At 45.6% G+C, this 15453-nt stretch overlaps 1 protein-coding gene across 1 annotated transcript in view; it reads right to left on the bottom strand.

Annotated features, from left to right (window-relative positions):
• Positions 1 to 12335, bottom strand: part of TSPAN2 (tetraspanin 2) — a 28750-nt gene extending 16415 nt beyond the window's left edge. Inside the window, exons 1-2 of the mRNA XM_012000861.1 lie at positions 12232 to 12335; positions 8899 to 9083 (exon numbers count right to left, since the gene is read on the bottom strand). Of these exons, the coding sequence (XP_011856251.1) occupies positions 8899 to 9083; positions 12232 to 12335 (289 nt within the window). The remainder of the gene's footprint in view (positions 1 to 8898; positions 9084 to 12231) is intronic.
• Between the last annotated feature and the right edge of the window lie 3118 nt (positions 12336 to 15453).

Here is a 15453-nt window from a genome sequence, read left to right on the forward strand (position 1 = left end):
GTTGAAAAACTAACTATTGGGTACTGTATTCATTACCTGGGTGACAGATTCAGTCACACCCCCAATCTCGGCATCTCCCAATATACCTTTGTAACAAACTTGCCCATGTACCCCGATTCTAAAATGAAAGTTGAAAAAGAAAAAAAAAAAGTCATTCACTGTGTTACAAAGTTTTCAAAGCTCTTTCACTTCCATCATCTTATTGGCTTCTCAAAACAACCTGGTTAGGTAAGCAAGGACTGTTATTTCTGTTTTACAAATGGAGGTCTGAGAGACAAGATGGCTGCAGGCAGGATGCCCTGGCAGGGCGGCAGCACCACCACCATATTCAGCTCCTTCACGAATGTCTCCTGGTGGACCACCTTGCTACAGAACATGCCATTGCCTCCCATTGCTACTGCCACAATTGCTACATGATGCCATTTGCAGATCTATCATGAAGTCACAGCCTGCAGACCAGTTGCCCCCCAAATCCTTATCCATCCTATGCTCCAGTCACCTGGGAATTCACCACAATCTGACCATGACCTGCTCTTTTCCATTTTGTGCTTTTGCAGGTTCTCATATTAGTCTCTCATTATAGATTTCAAGTCGACAAACAAACCTTATTCATCCTCTCTAGAGAATGCCTTGCACAAGGCAGAATTCTCGGTCAGTGTGCATTGCATGAGTAGATAAGACAGAGAAAATCAAATGAGTTCCAGGCTGGCTGGCTGTCATCACCCATCTTTGCTTAGAGATACATGCTGGAAACACGTCTTAGCAAACATCCACAGAGGAACTACATAGCTGGGCTCTCCAAAGCCAAGCACAGGAGGATGGTTGCTTCACACCCCGAGAACCCCTGGAATATAGGAAAGAGGGAGGCTCCTGAGGAGGCGGGAGGCTCACTGCACAGGGGCACAGAGGTTTGAGGGAGGCCAGAGTTGCTCCCCACTGTAAAGGAAACTGTCTGCTCCCTCAGGCAACAATCCTTATCCTGCTGAAATAATGAGCTTTTCAGGAAAACGTGCTTATGTGAACAATATTTCATTCTTAGGCCATCAGAATCCCAGAGCTCATAGCAAAAACAACCTGAAGCTGCCCTAGCAGCTTCAACTTTAAGGCCTCTTCTCAGCCAGCCTCTGTTTTGTATGTGTGGGCCTGTGACTCAGCCCAGCTCCAAATGAGCATTGCTTACTGGAGTTGAAGGGAAAAGCAGAAAAAATTCTGCAAGAGGAGAGGTTCCCTGGGCCTGCTGGATCCAGTTCCAAATCTGGCTATAATACTCTGCATGCCATAAGGCCACCTGTGGCTTCCAAGGATACTTTATCCTTCTTATGGTGTGCCCCTCAAAAAATAGCTTCTGAATGTAATTAATTTACAGCCACATTTTAAATTCCAAGATGGTGACTGTAGAGCACTCTCCTTCCCACAGGAGCAGGTGTGACAAACATATGACCTACTTCCCGAATCCCTCACGCTTTCCGAGTCCTATTGCCTTTGATTTGAAAAATAGAAAACACTTTGAAATTACATTTTCATCATGAATAGCTGAGCTTTGGGATGCCAGTGATCTTGGGACATGCTACCACAAGTACTTTCCCTGGGACACCTTCTTTTTTAAAAATTTAAAAAGTATTAAAAATGTTTTTTATTAATATCTTACTGATAATATTTATACATATTTTGGTGGTACGTGTGCTATTTCAATGCATGTATACAATGTGTAAGGATCAAATCAGTGTCATTGGGATATCCATCACCTTAAACATTTATCTTTGTGTTGGAAAGTTAAAATCTAAAAAAATTCTTCTCATCTAGCTACTTTGAAATACATAAAAATTATTGTTAAATATAATTTCCCTACTGTTCTATAGAATACAAGAATTTCTTCCTTCTATTTAACCATACTTTTGTACCCATTAAGCAGTTTCTCTTTATCTCCCCACCCCCCTACCCTCCGCAGCTTCCAGTAACCATCAATCTACCCTCGGCCTCCATGAGATCCACTTCTTTAGCTCCCACGTGAGTGAGATCATGTGATATCTGACTTTCTGTACTTGGCTTATTTCACCTAACATAATGGCCTCTAGTTCCATCCATGTTGCTACAAATGACAGGATTTCATTCTTTTTATGGCTGAGTAATATTCCATTGTGTACATGTACCACATTTTCTTCATCTATCCATCTGCTGATGGACACTTATGTTGACTCCATAATCTTGGCTATTGTGAAAAGTGCTGAAATAAACATGGGAGTGCAGATGTCTCTCCGATTTACTGATTTCCTTTCTTTTGGATATATACCCAGCGGTGGGAATGCTGGATGATAGCGCTATATTTATTTTTTGAGGAACTGCCATACTGTTCTCCATAGTGGCTATACTACTTTACATTCCCACCAATAGTGTATGAGGCTTCCCCTCTCTCCATATCCTCACCAGCATTTGTTATTCTTTCTTGCTTTGATAATAGTCATTCTAGCTGGGGTAAGATTTGGAACATGTTCCCAGGCAATTCCATCACTCTTTTCTTAGGTTTCAGAGTCTTCTTTTAAGCTAGAAACATCATTTTAGTTAACATAAAAATGAGAGAGAGCCTTCTAACGGCCTACTGGGACAAACTCATTTTAAAAAGGTTCCCCCCTTTTAGGGACTGGATGTGGTCATCAATTTTAATGGCTTTCTAGCAGCAGATGGTTTTACATAATCTGCTAATGACCATTTTTTATCTAAAAAAATTTTTATGTCCCTACATTTATGTCCCTCTCTCTCCCTTCCAGTATCCCCTGAATGCATATAATAATGCAAATATCTAGAATATTGAATGCAACTTAGTTTTTGGGAAGGGCAAGTGTTTCAGCTTTAGGATGTTTTCACATTTTGAAATGTTTGCATTACACTGGTCGAGCATTCCTAATCCAAAAATCCAAAATCTGAAATTATCCAATGAGCATTTCCTTTGAGAGTCAGACTAGTGCTCAAAAGGTTTTGGATATGGGGGAATTTTGGATTTTGGATTTTCAGATTAGGGTTGCTTGATCTGTAGTAACAATAGCCAATATTTACTGAGGGCTCACCACAAAACAGATACTATGCTTAAATATGTTCATATTTCACAGCTGAAGAATCTGAGACACCAAGAAATTAAAAAATTTATATAAGATTGCATAGCTAGTGAGGGGAAAAATTGGAATTGAACCCAGGGGAGCCTACTCCAAAGTGTACCCCCTGAACCCCTATGCTTTCCTTTTAGCAGTAACTCTGAAGGACAATAATGCTCTTAGTTAGAAATTAGTTCATTTTGCAATTTATAAATGGCAGTACAGTTATTTTTCCTCTTCCTTGAGAAAAGTACTTGAGATATCTAGAATTGACGGTTCCTGGTTTTTCTTCTGAAAGTACAGGGCTGGGAGCCAGAAATCCAGGCCTGCCAACTATGGCTTTAGGTAAGTCCTCCTACTCTTCAGTTTTGTTAGCTGCAATATAGAAATGATTGTCTATTCCAACTTCTTATAAAAATGCTCTGCAGAAACTGGCTCAACAATGTAAGCTACAACACCTCTCTGGTATCCAGTTACCATGGATGTCAGGTACAAGTGAAAACGAAGTAAAAAAATACGACCAGCGTGAGTCAGAGTTTTTAACAAGCCAAGCCACCCTCTTGGTGTTCAGCACTGGAATGCTTTCCTTATACGTAACATTCAGCCACAATCAGAGCCAGGCTTGGAGACTCTGAGTTCCACAGGGAGCGACAGCTGCAGTCAGGCTGCGATCCTGGAGAGCCCAGTGGCTCCTGTGTGTGTGGGCAACCCCTTCTTGGAGAAAACCTGTTAATATTCTCTGCTCACAGACATGACTTCATGCCCCAAGCACACAGTCTCTCCAGTGTTCCAAGGGCTGAGGGCCTCACTCCCTACTCTGTAACTCTAGAAAGAAGCCCCTGGGGTGTCTGCCCACTCCAGAGAGGGACTGTAACAGTAGTCAGATGGGCAGGTTGCTGGAGTTTGGAAGACACGGGGCTTCTCCCAAGAGTGCCCTGAAAGAGACTAGCGTGGACAGGGTCTAGGAAACACTGAGCAACCCAAGCCCCTCTCTGCCAGCATCACTCCGGCCAGGTCCTCTCTTCTACCCTAAGCAACCAGTGGACACAGAGACCTTGGAAGGGCCTCCAGGCCTTGGCCTGGATGCAGAGGGCCCTGAGAAGAGACACAGGTGGCAGTCAGTCAGACCACCCTCTCGCCCTGTCCTCATTTCCCGCAGTTGGATCCTCCTGCCCTGGCCTGGGATTGACCAACCCCCTGGCTTGGAGGTTATGTCTGATCTTTATCACAGGGAGGGAAACTCGCTCCATCCCCAAAGAGAGAGAACCAAGGATGCCAGAAAGGAAAGCTTCCCCCAGAAGATGGGACAATTTCCCTTACAAAGTCTGGCAGTCATCTACCCCGAAGCAGGGACCTAAACAATGTGTCTTCCTGGGGTTCCTCTCAGAGAGGAGAGTCAAGGCTGGAAGGGCTTACTTCTTTAAGAACCACCTGAATGTGCCACGCTAGTTTAGGACACTCCTTAACAAAGGGGTGATAAGAGTTCAATGGACTGATTTATCTGGAACCTATTCTGAAAAGGAAATACCCAGATCAATGAACGGTGCCCTGTGACAATGGAGCGAGATTTTCCAAACACTGGGCCTGCTTGTTTCCTAAAGTGCTATCACCTGACACTGTGTGCAGTGCAAATCCATAAACAGTATCCTAGTGTATTTTTCTTCTTGTTTTATTGCTGGAGAGCAGGTATCTTTCTTATTTGGAAAATTATTCACTAAGGAAAAAACGTCAATTTCTACAAACATGTCTATTGCTCTTTCTATTTATATTATAAGACATATTTGAAGGAGAAAAAAGGTACCTGACTTCACAAAGACTTCTTGTTGCCACTATCCAGAGAGGCAGCACTGGGAGACAGAGCAAGCACAGACCTGGCTGTCGGCAAACCTGGGTTCCAGGCCGAACCCCACCAGGAGGAGCTGAGAAGCCCTGGCTGACTGCCAGCCCCAGGTGCTTATCCACGGTCTGTAGTTTCCTTATTCTGCGTGGTGCTAAGTTTCTATGATGACCCACTTCCCTGAACTTTGAGCATGGATCGTAAGTGCCTTTACCACCAACCACTCCGGGCTGCCTTAGGGAAGGGAGATGTGGTGGACGAGGAACGAAGGGTGGGTAAACCCATATCATGCCCTGTGACACCAAGGGCAAGCAGGAGGATTCAGGCCCTGCTGTGGCCTGCTGTTTTCCCTGCCCAGAATCCACTTCTTTTTCTCTACTGGGTAAAGGGAACTCCTCCATTCTCAGCCCATGCGGTTTGAGAGGGCTGACTCACCTCCAGCTCCACGGTGGGCATGAAGCCCAGGCATATGCCCACAAGCAGCTGTCCACAATGACAAGTTCAAGGATGGGCACGAGGTCCAATATTGCCAATAAGAGTTAGGCCCGGGGCGTTAGATGGATCTGTTGGAATGAAAGAAGCATGTTCTACTTCTGGAGTCACTCTGGAAACGGAGCCTAGAGCCACTGGCAGCCATTTTATCACATGGAGAAGAAACCTGCCTAAGAATGGAGCCAAAGGAAAGCAGGGCCAAGAGATGGCTCCAGACTGAACTCTGGTCACATCATCTGAGTCCCTGAGACCAGTATTAACCCTTGACCTTTCAAGTATGTTATGCAATAAAGGTCTGTGTTGCTTCAGTCAATTTGAGTACGTGTCTGTGATTTGCAATATGAAGAGTCCTGATAGACATGTCCATAAAGATAGGACATAATGAATAATTCCTCATATCTCAGGCAGTGTGTGTATTGTTTGGTTTAGATTAGAAACAAAATCAGGAATGTGTGTGCGGAGCCAGTTCAGCCTCCGGCTCAGCACAGGAATCTCCTGAATAAAACACACAATTCTGATTCTTACCACGATAGCGGTTAAATATGACATGAAGGACGGCTCACTTTCATCTGTGGAAGTCTATTCAACCTTTTGATGTATCCAATCATGAAGGTTTGTATGTGGAACTGACATCTACAGCTGTGAAATGGCTATCAGCCTTTTGTTTCTGGAGAAACACAGACTGAGGCTGCTCCCGGGGAGGTCTTCCATCTGTAGCTCCACGCAACGGCCCCTCCATCGGACGGAGCAGGGACCCCTTCCTCACACCTGTAACTCAGGTTTCCATCAGAAAGTCATGAATTATTACTGAGAGGCTTGACTCTGCCTCTCACTCATCTCTTTTGCCATTTTGATTTCTTCTGTCCCTGAGTTTGATTAGGCAGGCTTAAAAATGTTTAATAATGTTTCTTGTCTTTCTGTTTCTTTCTTCTGAATTCCTTCTGCAACCACTGTGGGTTATATCCTAATTTCTCAGGCCTGATTGTATCAATAATCTGCCTTTTTTTTTCTGTCCTGGGATTCCCCTCTCATTCTACTTCTGCCATAATAATCTCTTTAAAATGCAGTGCAGATCATACGTTACCCCTGGCCCCAAATCATCCTTCGACTGTTTACCAACTTAACCCTGACATTCAAAGGCCTCTATACTTGTCCCCTCTCCCTCCCCAACAGTCCGAATCCTACTGCCCACCATGCCCCAGTCCTCAGACTCCATCACAGTCCCCTGCCCCGCCCAGCTTGCTAATCCCTCCCCACAGTCATGCTTTGTGCATGCCTTCCCAGTCCCCATTTTTCCTCTTCTCCATTGATTACAGCCTGGTCTTTAAAACCTAACTTAAATTCTTCTTTCCTTACCAGTTTAGAATGACCTCTAATGCACCCACTGCAAATACCACTTAGTTGGCATTTAGTCACATGCTAATTTTTATTGTAATTTAAATTGTGAGGTCTATGAGCCTTTTCATTTATATTACAAGTTACATGGGGGCAGTTACAGAATTCTTATACATTTTGAGTGACGGCAGAGCCCAGGACTGTGATGGCTGGCCAATGGATTATATTGAGGTTATACTGATAGGTTATATTTTCTTGTCTCAAATGTCCTTGTCCTGTGCATACTTCCTGGAAACCATGTGGGTAGAAAGGAGCATTTCAGTTTTATGTCTATGGCAGATTCCTCTGCTTTTTCATTGTCACAAAATCCCAATCTTGTCCAAGTGTCACAGGCCCTGTGGGGGGCCCAGGCCCCTCCCCAGGCCCAGGGGAGGGTGTGAATATCAATTAGTCAGAGATCCAATCATAGTAATTCGCTTCTTGGCCATGATTGGCTTAGGCATGAATACAGAATGCGATTTTGACTAAGAAGCTGCAAGGGGAAATGTGTTGGCAGATTCTGAAAAAGGTTTTACTCCTTCAAAAAAGGGACAATATGAAGCGAAATTTTCTATGTTCTCTTTTGGATGTTGCTGTATGAGAATATGATGCTTGGAGCCACTGCAGCTCTTTAAGGGGAGATGTCTGAGGACACTGAGGACAGCAGAGACGGGGAAAGAACCTGGGCCCTTGATGACTTTGTTCAGCCTTGAACAAATTCTGGAAAATCCCCATCTCCAGACTTCTTTTACTATATTTCATCACTGTTGAGATGGTTTATTTTTTGGTATATCCTAACATGCTGAAATTAGAATGCATCCTTTATGGTATGTCATAGCTAAACTGGTAGCATTTTTTCCTTTCTTAGTGGAACCTAAAATAATTGAGTGTTTTACAAAGAGCCACATCTAAGATTTCCTGAAATGTGGAATGTCCTTATTGTTATCCATCTTTAGTAGGTTTTCTGCTACTCTCCTCTGAAAGTATCCTAACTGACACAGCTCTTGTCCTCGCAGGAGGATGCTGTGTGGGAAGAGTGTTTGTAACAAGAGGCAGCACAGCTGCAGGCTGGCCCTTCTGGAGGATGTCCCTGCTCTGAGTGGGGCCTGCACTCTCTCTGTCCTGGAAGAGACTCTACTCTTCTTGTGATTTACAGCAAATGACCTGTGCAGGATGCTCCTCCTCCCCGCCATAGAGGTCACCACAGCCACTGAAGCTTACTCTATGGCTGGTGCAGATCCTAAAAGAGCCAGTCATATGGGGGTGTCCCCTATAATCATGATGGTCTTGGGCTTTTTGAAATTTACAGTCTTAGTCCATTTAGCTGGAGAATGAGAAAAGGCCACAGGAAATGCTAGAAGTAGGTCAACTAATCCCAGGGCAATAATGCTCAGCCCCTACTAAGAGCACTGCCTTGTGGGTGGAGGCTGCACCTTACCCTACACTCCTCACCCCTTCCTACTGTGGCAGGGGCGGAGCTATTGCCCCTTCCCGCTGGAGCCTCTTCCCAGGGGCAGCCCTCTCATCTCCTCTCCCTCCATCTCTCCCTTCCCTCCTTCTTCTCTCTCCTCTCCTCCTCTCTGCAGTCCCTAGTCATGAAGAGACTGAGATTAGCCCCTTCAAACCTGTATTTTGAGTTATGTTTTTTCCTACACAATTTAAAACATAAGATCAGAAAATAAAGTCCTGCAGGGGTCCTGTGTCACCCCAGATGGGCTAGTGAATGACACACTTGTGGTGTAACCACTTTACTCCAGGGGCAATAGGGACTTTTCTCATTCTTTGAAATAAATTTTAATTGCATTTCCTTGAGACTTCTTTCCCTGAAATGAAGCACAACAGGCTGCTCTTACCGGCTCCAGCCTCCCTTGATTTTGGAGAGTGGAGGAACAGGCCGCGTGAAGGCAAGGGGAAGGGGTCACAACAGCTTCTCTACCTGTCTCCAGCACACAACCAGTGCACAGGGGCTCAGGGGGGGCTCCTTTCAGCCTCTTTCCCTGCCCCTCTTCCCTCCCGCTCCCACCAAAGTTTAAGTGCTGCTTCTGCTCTAAGCCTTTGCACAGCCCCATCTACTCCGAGCTGGAACTTAGGGAAGCTGGAGTCACTCACCCACATAGAAATACTCTGGGGACTTGTCCTCTGATGATAACTCCTTTATGGCACCTCCGAACCGAAACCATAGTCCAAAAGCAATGACGGCCGATCCAGCCAGCTGGAAGGCAAACAACACTGTGTTTACAGTGGAAGGGGAACGAGCATGCACAGATCCGAGAGCAAGCTCCAGGCACAGGATGCTGACGAGATCACCCCTTTAGAACTCACTTAGACCACCCTTCCCATTTTATAGGGGAGAAAATGAAGGCTCAGAGAGGTGAAGTGACTTGCACAAAGTCCCTCAGGCCCCTGATGTGACATTGGACTGGGTTTTTCTGATTCTGAGAGCAGGGATTTCCATGATGCCAGGCTGCGCTGTGGTTATGGGGCACACTCAGCACAGCCAGGGAGGTGTCTCAAAAGCAATATTCCAATAACATTCCCTCTGGAAGGCATCTGCCCCCTGCCTTTTTGTCCCTTGCTGGGCACGTCGGATCTCTTCACCCACACCACAACGAGAGGTGACTACGTCTCAGCTGCCAGGTCACCAAGAACAAGATGAACTCCAAGACCTCAGGGAAATCCACTTTTCTAAATGGGAAGACAATACAGCAACCTCAACCTCAGAACCCACCCACACCTCGTGAGTGCACAGTCTCCAAATAGAAAGCTGTTTTAGGGGCACCCGTAACCCTCTCCCCCTGTCCTGTATGGTCACTGTCCTGACTGGGGATGGTTTTGCTGGTAGGGTTGCTATTTTGAGTTTCCATGGAAAGTGAGAAAGGAAAAAATAATTTTCTGAAAAAGCATGGTCTGTGTGCTGTGTGGCTCATGGAGAGGTTGAGTGGCTGGCGCAAGCAGTGGCTGGGCAGGCTGGCGGCTGGTAGAGTCATCATCCGGCTTCCTTTGCTTCCCTACTCTGAAGGCTTTTGTGAGGCTCAGCATGGAAGTTGGAAGCCCTTTCTGCCATCTCAGGACTGTCACTGCTGCGTGCCAGCAGGCTCTAGCCACGGTGTTCCCTCCCCACCAACACCGCTCTCGAATTTCACTGTATCAATCCATCAACAGATATTTACTGGGCACCTTCTGCGCTCAGGGCACCATGGGAAAGTAAGCAGAGATATAAAAATAGCCTCCTAATTCTGCTGGCCCATCTAGCTGCTGTTGGGCTGCCCTCGCCTACCACTAAATGAACAATTTAGAGGCTTTCCCTGCCCAAACAGAGCAGAGCACACACAGATGCTGGGAACAGGAGCACGGAGGATGGAAATCAGAGGAGCAGAGGTCTAAAAGGCAAAATCACACCAGACACAGCATAGTCCTTTTTACACAGGAGACTTCTATCTTGCCAGGCAGCTTATAAAGCACCCGGAACTAGCCTTCTGGACGATCTGGTTGGATTTCTGTGAGGACTCTATCCCTCTTCTCCTTCTATCCCCCAAGGCCAATTCCCTTTGCGGCCAGTTTCTTCAGAAAAGAGGTGTGATTTCAGTGAGGAGGAGTCAGAGGGGCAGAATTCTACCAGCTGGACTCTCCCTTGTGGAGTAACTAACAGTTTCTGACACTTAGAAGAAAGCACTAATTGGATAATGTGAGGGGCAGCTAAAGGAACCGGGATCAATCAGCTTTTGAAAGACGTCTGCGTTAAAAAAAGGCTGGCATGGCAAGGAAACATACTGAAAGGAGTCTTGCTAAAACACTAACAATATCTTTTTAGGGCAGGATTTCAGGTGACTTTTTTCCTTCTCAGTATATTTTCTAAGTTCTCTGCATTAAGTGTGTATTTCTCTTGTGGCTTTAAAAATATATTTTTAAAGTGTTACATGGTAGTTTCTATATTCAATCCAGAAAAAGTGGGGAGAGTCTTCTTGGGCCGTGTTTTAACTCGGGAGGACACCAGCTTTGAGGTCCTCGCTGTTCCTGTGCAGGAAAGAGAGCAATGCCCTTGGTCAAGCACCTAGGTTCCTCCTAGGAGCACTTGGAGGCTGCCTGGGACAAGTCTGCCCAGCAAAGCGTCTCAGGCAGCCCTGCACGCCCTCATCTCTGTGGCGACTTAATGGAAAGACAGAGTTTCCAAATACAAAGCAAAACCTATTGACAGAGGCATCGGGCCAAAGCCAGCAGCCACCGAGCAGACTGTGGAGGAGGTGACTGGTCCCAGGGACACCCTACCGCGAGGCCACAGTTTTGGAATCTCTGTACACAAACTTTAATTTATAGCTGTCTGGGATTATCCTCCCAGACGGAATACATGTGTCCAGTTCTGGCACAGATGTGTTTGATGCATAATGGAAAATTAAAAGAGAGGTTGCAATTTAAAGCCATAGGGCAATGGGAAAAAATCTGCGCTTACTCATCCATGCCCCTAACCCCAAACCACACGGGTTTCCTCCTGGGTCGAGGAAACTGTGGCTTAGCTGAACGTCATCACTGTGTGGAAGGGAATCCTCCCAGCAGGCTGCTGCCGGCTGTGTCAGGGATGCTGTGGGTAAGGACCTGGCCAGGGCTGATGCTGCTTGTGACAAGAGACAGGGTGATCACTGCTTTGGAAAGTGGCATCGGCACAGAACACACAGCCGTTTGGTCCTTCTTAACTCACCATTCCTGTAAGATTCATGGAATGCTCTGTGTTCACTGGGCTTTGGTTGGTCTATCACACACTAGAAATTGCTTGAAAAATATTCACACCAGTTCCAGTCCAGTCAGGAACAAAGTGAGCATGTCAGTGTCACTAAGTTCTCAACACTCCCTGTATTCCATAGAGCTGGAGGAAATGGTCTCCCCAGTGACCTGAAGAAAGTCTTCGAACCTCTGTAATCCTAAATGTTAACCCAATGAGGCCAAAACTGCCTCATGCCCACATTTCCCTCTTCTCCCTTTAATCTCAACCACTCTTTTGCATTCAGACATAACATTGCACCTCAGCCAATGTTAAAACAAATAAGAAATAAGAGGCTACCATTTTTTTAATGGCTCCTTCTTCTGCCCCTAGCCACATCTTTCCCTGTCTTTGTTCTTTGCATGTTTACTAAGAATAAACTATGGTCCAGGCCAGGTACTGTGCTCAGTGTTAGGGAAACGATGAAGAAAAAGACACGGTTCACAGTCGAATGTGGTAGATAGTCACATAAAGTCCTGAGTGCACTATAATGCAGGAAGTGCGCTGAAGAGGAACAGCGTGCACACTGCCAAGGGACTGGAGCAAACTGTAGCCACTGGCGTGCAGGAGGAGTCATTAAATTTTGATTTACATCTTGAAGAATGAGTGAGAAGTCACTGGGCAAGGAAGGACTGGCAGCAGAGGCAAACTCCAGGCAGAAATGGCAGCACAGACGTGCATTTCCTTACCTCGATGCTGTGTTTGTTAAGGAGAGTCTGGGGGAGGTCGGAGGTTCGGGTTTAAGAGCGTGTGGGGCAGACCATGACTCGGCTTCTACTTTGCTTGCTACCATCTTGGAAAGCCCATAGCAAGGTCTGCCTGAGGGGAGGAGGAACAGAAGCCCACATTTTGATGGAAACCATCAGGAACATGAATACTACCTGGGTGTTAGACATAGCAAGGAGCTAAAGGCAAAAGCTTGAATGGCTGAGGACCAGAGACAGGACACCAGGGGAGTGGATGTGGAGAGCTGTGAGAACGATGAGGTCACTGTACCCATTGAAGAACTTTGCTGAGGGTTGGCCTGCTTCCAGGGCCAGTGCCAATCCCCGTGCCTTTGGAACAATTACAACTAGAAACGTTGTTGTTTTTCAGAAACGGACTTTTTCATACAGAAGCAAAAGTTGGACTTTGATGTTAATCCTTTAAAAGACATGTATTGAACACCCATTATGGGTCAGAAGCCAGGGTTTCAGAGATGAGGAAAGTCCAGTCCTTCTCCTGGGGCTCAAGGAGACGCTAATCCCCACTGGGTGGCCCAGGAGGGGATCCAACCCCGCGGGTGGGAAGTCAATCCAGAAGCAGCCCACCAGAATGCACATGAGAAGATGCCAGAGAGTATCATTTTTTGAGTCCTCCCTCCCTTTTTTTTGACAAGGTCTCACTTTGTTGCCCGGGCTGGAGTACAGTGGTGCCATTACAGCTCACTGCAGCCCCAACTTCCTGGGCTCTAGCGATCCTCCACCTCAGCCCTCCAAATAGCTGGGAATACAGGCGCACACCACCACACCAGTTAATTTTTGTATTTTTTGTAGAGACAGGGTTTCACCATGTTGCCTAAGCTTGTCTCGAACTCCTGGACTCAAGTGATCTGCCCACCTCAGCCTCTCATAGTACTAGGATTACAGGCATGAGCCACCGCGCCCAGCTTCATCATTCCTTTTCTGAGGACCAGTTGTATGTGAGGTACTCAGAGAATGTGATAAAATAGTATTTAAGGGCAAGAGTGTGCCAACTATTAAAAAGAGGATGAGAAAAATAATTAAAAAAAAAAAAGAGATAAGAATGCAGGGAAAGGAACAGATAGTGACAATAATTCCGAGTCATTAAATAGGGGATCATCAGATATGGTTATAGTATGTATTGTCATGGGCAAGTTCTTTCAGTAGCTAACCATATTTCAGAGAGTTTGGAGGACACAAAATTGCAATTTGTAAGCATATGTCTTTAGTGAAAACAATGTGTGTTCTAAAACTACTGAAACAGAAGAAGGACTGAAAACCTGATTAGAAAGCATTTCAAGCAAAGTGGATGGACAAAAAGTTTTCTTTAATAATGGCTATCTGCCTAAAACAAGTCATCGTGCATGAAGCAGAGCTTGCTAATAGATTTCAATTTTATTTTACTGTACTTACTTCCATTTTCCTGGGATTGCTGATGAGATGTCCTATCTTGAGGACATATTTTTTCATTTTTAAAAAAGACAAGTTTCACGAATTACAAACATGGTTCCTAGGGAGGCGCTGTGGTTGGAGTGGGTGGTGCTGAGATGCAGGAATGCAAAGATCATTCCCCATTCTGGGCTCCCCCAGTCTGCCCAGCTGTCCTTCTTTTCCCTGAAGTTAGCCAACCAGACCACCAAGAGCAAATACCTGCTATCCACTTTCTAGTGACTAAACCCAGCAAAAAAAAAGCCCACTTTTGGGGTAAGAAACATCATTTAAGGAAGTTCTAGATAGCATGTGCACTTATACCTAAGTGGGAATCACAGGTCCTGGCCCTCAGATGCTCCAGCTACAGTTTCAGATCCTTCCTGCCCCTGTGGAGGTCTCTGTTCTTGCTGTTCCCTCCTCCCCCTCCCCCTAGCTGACACCCATTCACAGCTCTAACATCAGTTCCTCAGGGAAGCCTACCATGGCCTAGATAGGTACCTTCCTTTATATCTCACATCATGTTTTCTACTTAAATATGTCCATTTTTTGTAAATTAAGGTCTAAGCTCTGTGAAGGCGGGGACAGGGTCTATATTGCTATTTCCCAAACATAATCCCCTTTGCCCTGCAGAGTGGGCTCCCTATAGACATTTGCTAAATGAGTGAATGGAGGACCTTCACAAAGATGCTATGGACTGAATTGTATCCCACCAACGTGCAAAATTAACAGGTTGAGGCCTAATCCCCAGTGTGAGGGTATGTGGGGATGGGGCTTTGGGAGGTAATTAGGTTTAAATGAGGTCACGAGGGTGGAGCCCTCATGAGGGACTAGTGCCCTTATAAGAAGAGACACCAGAAAGCTTGCTCTCTCTCTCTCCACCACATGAGGACACAGCAAGAAGGTAGCTGTCCACAAGCCCTCACCAGGGAGCCCTCGCCAGAACCCAACCTGACCTCCGACCTCTAGCATCTGACCTCTGACTTCTAGTCTCCAGAACTGCGAAAAATAAATTTCTGCTTCAGCTACCCCACTCTGTGGTATTTTTTTTTTTTAATGTCAGCTTGAGCTGATTAAGACAGGCTGACAGGAGCAATTGCGAACAACCTCCTTCACAAGTCTCCAAGGGAATACTTCACAAAGTGCTATTTTCAAACTCGTCTGCACCTGGGAAACACTGCAGATACCTTGGAAGGCACTGTGTGAACACATTGTCAAATATGTTCAGCAAAACACTTGCCCCAGAAACAGAAAACAAAACTAGAGCACGTAGTATCAGTTCTGTGTTTTCCTAAGCCTGCAGAAATGTGTGTTGTGCACCATCCGTGGACATAAAGAAAAAATCTACACAAAGTAAATCTACACAATGTATATATGCCTTCCACTGGCAGGGGCATATGAACACAATACAATTATGGTGACACACACACACACACACACACACACACACGTGCATGCTGCACTCAAATGAAAGAATGAACAAAATCAGTTCTGTATTCTGGCTTCTCCAGGGTGAATACCAACTCATTTGCAATTCTCTTCTTTGGGATGAAGTCACAAAATTGGAAATGATGCTTCAACCCTAGAATTTTCATTAAATGCTTTTAAGCTAATACTTGCTCTTGGTGGCAATTCTCATCCGCGTTGGAATCACATAATGAGCACTTACGATTCTTGATCTGATTGTAAACCCCATTATGATACCCCATAAGGATAATGGAGTCTCACCCTCTTAGCAGGCAAAAGTCAGAAGCACATTTG

The sequence above is a fragment of the Mandrillus leucophaeus genome, unplaced genomic scaffold (genome assembly GCF_000951045.1).
Source record: "Mandrillus leucophaeus isolate KB7577 unplaced genomic scaffold, Mleu.le_1.0 Scaffold64, whole genome shotgun sequence".
Lineage (NCBI taxonomy): Eukaryota > Metazoa > Chordata > Mammalia > Primates > Cercopithecidae > Mandrillus > Mandrillus leucophaeus.